Source organism: Globicephala melas, chromosome 11 (genome assembly GCF_963455315.2).
Source record: "Globicephala melas chromosome 11, mGloMel1.2, whole genome shotgun sequence".
Classification (NCBI taxonomy): Eukaryota; Metazoa; Chordata; class Mammalia; order Artiodactyla; family Delphinidae; genus Globicephala; species Globicephala melas.
Window position 1 is genome coordinate 40,862,628 of NC_083324.2, and position 6,040 is coordinate 40,868,667.

General features: G+C 59.7%; 1 protein-coding gene across 2 annotated transcripts; it reads left to right on the plus strand.

Moving 5' to 3' along the window:
* Positions 1 to 417: 417 nt before the first annotated feature.
* Positions 418 to 5,824, plus strand: MYL3 (myosin light chain 3). 2 transcript variants are annotated; one of them, XM_030845331.2, is made up of 7 exons: positions 418 to 552; positions 2,773 to 2,800; positions 2,938 to 3,087; positions 3,906 to 4,079; positions 5,162 to 5,239; positions 5,355 to 5,397; positions 5,600 to 5,824. In XM_030845331.2, exons 1-6 carry the CDS (start codon positions 418 to 420, stop codon positions 5,381 to 5,383), a joined length of 594 nt encoding a protein of 197 aa, XP_030701191.1. In that variant the 3' UTR covers positions 5,384 to 5,397; positions 5,600 to 5,824. The 2 variants fall into 2 exon arrangements, with proteins under 2 accessions (XP_030701191.1, XP_030701193.1); XM_030845333.2 differs by lacking the exon at positions 5,600 to 5,824 and adding an exon at positions 5,493 to 5,584.
* Positions 5,825 to 6,040: the final 216 nt, after the last annotated feature.

The window sequence follows — 6,040 nt, forward strand, 5'->3', positions numbered from 1 at the left end:
CCCAACACAACACACAATACATGCTCGGTGCAACCTTCTGCACCCTTTCAGTTTATTGACCTGCTGAGGGACAGCAGGGCCCCTGCGTATGTGCGCGTGCTTTTGAGGGTGTGTGTGGGGGCTGAGCACCGACCTCTGTCCTCCCCTCCCCCGCTCTCTTCCCAACAGGTGATTGGGAGGAATGAAGAGCCCTCCCTCTCCCCCACCCATTCCTGAGACTGAACAATGCCCCCCCAGGCCCCAAAATAGCCACTGAGCCTAGCCAATGTCCTTTTATGGCTCTGTCCCCATTGTGCCCTGCAGGGGTGGGGCTGGGGTCATGAGGTGTCCAGGCAGGATAAAGGCTGGTTACGGGAAGGCTCACCTACCCGGCTCTCTGCTTCCTTCTCTCCACGTCCCTCTCTGCTTACAACCTCCATGGCTCCCAAAAAGCCAGAGCCCAAGAAGGATGACGCCAAGGCAGGCGCCAAGGCAGCTCCAGCTCCCGCACCTGCACCCGCACCTGTACCAGAGCCCCCCAAGGAACCTGAGTTCGATGCCTCCAAGGTCAAGGTGGGTGTGGGAGCTGGGTTTCCGTGGGAAGGGCAGGGTAGGTCAGTGGATCTACCCCGTGGAAGACCAGGCTCCAGAAAGTGAGTACTGAACTGAAGCTGGAAGCTTCAGGCATCAGGAGGGCTGCAGCAGGAGGGAGGGTGGTCAGACATCAGGCAGGACTCCCCCAGTGCTGCTGAAGGGACTATTTTTTTGGTGATTGGAAACTGACTCTCCCTTGTCCTTTTCCCTGGACCTCACATCCTTGGGGAATCCTGGACCTGCCTGTGCCCCTCACCCCCGCAGCCAGGCAGGGATCTTTCTTGTCCAGCTGTGGGGTCTTAAGTCCATACCAAGTTCCCCAGGGTGGACAGGGTGGGGAGTAAAGGGAAGCAGGGCTCCTGCCCAGTCTGGGTCACACTCACCCCTGCCAAGGTCCCTGAGCCCCAGAGCTGGTGGGGCCTCAGCTTTGAGCTGGCGATACTGAGCCAGTCTGGGTAGGTCATGGAGGAAGCTGGTCTTGGAACTGTGACCAGTGGCCCCAGGAGCCCTTCCCCGGCTTGGCTTGAAAGCCTTTCTCAGAGTCTAAACCTGGAGAACGAGCCATGAGTCCCACCTGCGGCATCTGCATAGTGGCACGTACCCGTGTCCTGCCCGTTGCCTGTTCTCGGCTGGCCACTGGCCACTGCTGCCCTGGCTGCTGGCTGAGGGGCCCCATGGAGCCCTCCCAGCCCTTCACGGTCCCCAGCGAGACCTGCAGCCCATCTGCACAGGTCCGTCTCCATTCCTGAGCCCTTCCTGGAGGCACCTACCTTGTCCCTCAATACACGGGCTCAAATCCCAACTCTGCTCCATTCCCATCACTGCTCTAAGGCTTAGTTTCCTCAGCTATAAAATGGGACAATAAGTCCTCCTCACAGGCTGTTGGGAACCACTCATGGCAAGTGCTCCGTGGAGTTGACTCTGACTCCTGACCATCCCCAGACCCCAGGTTTGTGTCCCACAGGCCCCCTGGTGAGGGTCAGCCAACCCTAGGGCCCAAGGTGGCATTGTGTGGTCTCACCGGATCCGAGGCTGCACAGACTCCCCTCTGAGCAGAGGAACTAGTGCGGCCTCTCCCGTGACCCCTGCGGAAAGCTGTACGGGGGGCCCAGGGCCCGTAGTCTCAGCAGGCTTCTTGGTGGAGAGAGCTCTCGGGGGCGCCAGGAGCAACAACTTGGTCTTCCCAACACAGGGCTAAGCCAGAGGGTTGGGAGGGACAGCCCAGCAGGGTGACAGGGGCAGGATCCCCCTCTGCACTGGTGTGCACTACTGAGGTTGGTGGAGGGGACTCCAAGGGAGCAGCAGTGGGAGAGGCGCCAGTCAAGTCCCCCTCCCCCAAGCTCCTTTCCCTTGTGCGACCTTGACCTTGGGGCGAGTGACTGCAGTGATAAAAATAGACCTGGTATCCAAGTGAGGAGGGGGAAACCGGGTCCCAGGAGGCCTCCTGACCTCAGGTGGCCCCGATGTGGCCTCAGCAAACACTCAACCGCTGGGCCCTGGCCCCCTGCTGTGCCACGCTGGGGGCTGCCCTGCGCTTATGGACAGGACTGTGTAAGACTCAGGTGTAGGCAGGGCCACGTGAGTGAAAGTGCCCAGCCTTGAGGGCTCTGTGAGGGGCAGACACATGCAAACAGATGCACACACAGGTGTGCGAACGCACATGCACATCGCACACACACCCCCTCCTGCAAATATGTTCTCATGGTGACAGGGCTCTGCGGCCTGCCCCCTCGCCTTTCCTCCTCCCGCCCCCGCCCTGGTGAGATGAGGCCTCCCATCTCACTTATGTGGACAGTCTACCCACTGGGCCCCAGGCCTGGCAGAGCTGGCAAAGCCAGTCTGTGCTTCAGGCACGTCTGTCCAGGACCAGGGGCCTCAGGTAAGGCCCACCCCGGGCTGGGGATTCAGGGCACCAGGCCTCCCTCCTCACCACTTCCCCTGATGAGGCCTACCTGGTGTCAGGGTCTGGGCACTTGCAGACCCAAGGTCCTCAGGTGGGATGGCGGGAGGGGTAAGGAGGCAGGAGGGAGTCAAGGTGGACTGCAGGAGGTCCTGGGCAGTGGAAGCTGGAATCCTGGAATGTGGACGGGTTGGGGCATCTGAGGGGTTGAGGCCTGGTCTGGGCGTGGAGGCACCAGGAGGACGCCTGGCCCCATCCTCTGAACCAGACACTCAGAATCTTTGGGGGTCTCCTTTCAGATCGAGTTTACGCCGGAGCAGATTGAAGGTGAGTGGGGGTTTTGAGCCAGGGGCTGCAGGGTTGGGGCCCGGGTCCCCCAGGCTGAGTGTCCTCCCCTGCAGTGTGGGGCGAGTCGGGGGGGGCTGACTCTAGAAGTGTCTGCAGCTCACGCCCTCTCCCGGCAGAGTTCAAGGAAGCCTTCATGCTGTACGACCGCACACCCAAGTGTGAGATGAAGATTACGTATGGGCAGTGTGGGGATGTCCTGCGGGCGCTGGGCCAGAACCCTACACAGGCCGAGGTGCTCCGAGTCCTAGGGAAGCCGAAGCAGGAAGGTTGGTACGCCCGGCCTGAGACGTGTCCCCATTAGGGCCAGTCCCGGGGGAGACCCCCAGGGTGGGCCGCCATCGCTGGTGGGACAACCCGGGAACTCCCCTGCTGTGCATTCTCCTAACATCCTCCCGCTGTCTGGAGGAGGACCTGGGGGCCAGTCTCAGGTGATGCTGGCAAGGTGACGAGCAGTGAGGGTTCCTGTACCATCTGGCCCCACGCCTATTTGCCAGGCCTCCTGGTCGTAGGGGACTGACAACAGCGCGAACTAGCTTCAGCAGCAGGTGTGAGGGCAAGCCAGGCCGTGTCTGGCCTCAGCATCCCATATGCTCTCCCTGTCCTTCCCGGCCTCCTGGGCATCCCTCTGTGGGGCAGGGTCAGCTTCCCTCACCACCATGGCCAGAGAGGGTTGCCTGCTTTGCCCCAAGGAGGAGTGAGACCCAAGCCCTCGCCACAGGTGCGGAAGTCCCAGAGAAGGTCTCTGATCGGCCCAGCTGCTCTCGACCAATCACAGGTGTGGGGAGAGCGGGGTTGATAAGAAAAATAGAGAGACGCTAGCGAGAACTGTTCCCCAAAGAAGAGCAGAGGTGCTAGTCAGAGCCCACTGTCGTGCCACTGTCCTTGTGAACAGCAAAGGACGATGTGAATAATGCATTTCTCAGTTGACTGTAAAGTGCCTTGTGATGGTGGAGTGCTTTGTAAATGACAGACTGGTGTAGACTGCATTGGGGGCTGGGTGAGGGCAGTAGCTCCTCATTGCCAGACACAGGGGAGGGATGCCCATCTCCCCTCAGAGCCTGATGCTTGGGCCATCTCTCCCCAGAGCTTAACTCCAAGATGATGGACTTTGACACGTTCCTGCCCATGCTCCAGCACATCTCCAAGAACAAGGACACGGGCACCTTCGAGGACTTTGTGGAGGGGTTGCGGGTCTTCGACAAGGAGGGCAATGGCACGGTCATGGGCGCTGAGCTCCGCCACGTGCTGGCCACGCTGGGTGAGGGCAGCCTCCTCCCCACCCCACTCTCTCCTTCCTGGGGCCTCCGGGGGAAACCACTCTGTCACGCACCGGGCCTGTTTCTCACTTGTGAAATGGAGGGTGATGCAGTCAAGGTGCCTCGATGGCAGGAGACGGAAATGTGGGGAACTTAGAAATTTAGGTGGGGAGTAAAGAAAGCCAGCCGGTGCAGCTCACAGAACTGGAGGGGGATAGGAACAGCTCTGGGGACAGGGTGGGGCAGGGCGGTACATCCAGGGGGATCAATCCAGTCCTTGTGTTCATTGCCTCAAGGTCAAATTCCAGAGCCGAAGAGGTACTGTGCCTGCCTCTTGGGCATCTTGACCCCCGCTGTCAGGTGCCTGGCTGGCAGGAGCGCTCCTTTCTCAAAGAGAAGTTTTCCTACAGCAAATGTTCGTTGAGCACCAATTGTGTCCGCGCAAAGGGAACTTTTCCCGCACCAGACATTTACTGAGTGCCTACTGTGTGCTCAGCCCTGTGCTGGTCTCTGGGGTTTTGTGTGTGTGTGTGAGACTGGGGGCTAGGAGGTGTGAGGGAAACTGCAGTGGGCATTGCAGTGGGGGAAGCAACACAGCACATACAAAAGCACAGAGGCGGGAAAGTTCCGTGGGGAGCAGTGGTGGTGTCTCTTGGTACCCTCCATGGTCATCCCCTAAGGTCCCCAGCTCTATCTTAGGTGTCCTTCCTCTAGCCTTGAAGGGCTGCCCCGACGGACTGCTTCCAGGGAGATGGGGGACCTGGCCTACTCCTGATGGAGGGAGTCCCGCCAGCCTGTTGAGGACAGGGGACAGTATGTGCTGGTGGCCTGAACGGCAAGATGGCACTGTTACGGACAGAGCCCAGGCTCGGAGAGAGTGCCAGGCCTGCACCCCAGGCCTTGCCCTTTTTGACTTGTCACTGATTCTTCTGGTTTCAGAAATAAGGGTGACAGCCCAGGTCTCGTGTGTACCCATATGAGGTGTGGGAATACTGGAGAGGCACACCCACCATCCAGAGGGGCTCAGGGGGCCCCCCACCCTTCACACCTCAACAGTGCTGACTCAGCTTTCCACTCCTGCCAGGTGAGAGGCTGACAGAAGATGAGGTGGAGAAGTTGATGGCTGGGCAAGAGGACTCCAATGGCTGCGTCAACTACAAAGGTAAGCTCAGCAGGGCAGGGAGTCTGCAGGCGGGAGCGGGGCGTTAGGATCCTAGGTCGCCACCTTTGGCTACCCAGGGCCGAAGCCCTGCTGCTCACTCCTTCCTTCTTTTCAGCATTTGTCACGCACATCATGTCCAGCTGAACCTCTTGCCCCAGGTGAGACCTCCCACCCTCCCTTCCAAACCTGCTACCACCTTTGCCACCTCTGCTGATTTCAGCCCCATTGTCCCCCTCCTGCCTCTGTCATCCAGATCCCCTGTTGCCACCTCCCCAGCTCCACCAAGTCCAGTTCTCAGCTGACATCCCGCAGCCTTGCTTGCACCTCTCCACTGTAACCTGTGACCGCCTTTGCTCTCAGGGAGCCCGGGGAGGCCGTGCTGGGGACAGCTCATCTTCCACTCGAGTTGCTGACACCCGTGGCCTGCAGCCTGTGGGACGGAGGGGAGCACCTTGACACTCCTGCACAGGCTCTCTCTGCACAGCTCTGCGGGGCTGTCATCTCTCCCCATCAGGCTGCACTTGCCTGTGACTGCATCTCTGTCCCCGGCCCTTGGGCCTCATGAATAAATGGCTTCTTTCCTTCTTTCTTTCCTCCCTCCTCCCTCCCTTGCTTCCTTCCTCCCTTCTTTCTCTTCTTCCTTCCTCCCTCCCTCCCTCCATTCGTTCATTCATTTGTTCGTTCGTTCCTTCCTTCCTTTCCTCCCTCCTTCCTTCTCTCTTCTCTGTGGCCCTTTGGTTGACTTTTATAAAAATCTATGAGCCACACACGGTGAGCCCTGGACAAAACGAGAGGAATCAC

What these genes read in the sequence shown, in the direction of transcription:
- MYL3 (XM_030845331.2), top strand. Translation starts at nt 418, where the DNA reads ATGGCTCCCAAAAAGCCAGAGCCCAAGAAGGATGACGCCAAGGCAGGC. An exon ending in TCGATGCCTCCAAGGTCAAG is followed by an intron (nt 553 to 2,772) that starts GTGGGTGTGGGA and finishes GTCTCCTTTCAG; the next exon opens with ATCGAGTTTACGCCGGAGCA. An exon ending in CCACGTGCTGGCCACGCTGG is followed by an intron (nt 4,080 to 5,161) that starts GTGAGGGCAGCC and finishes CACTCCTGCCAG; the next exon opens with GTGAGAGGCTGACAGAAGAT.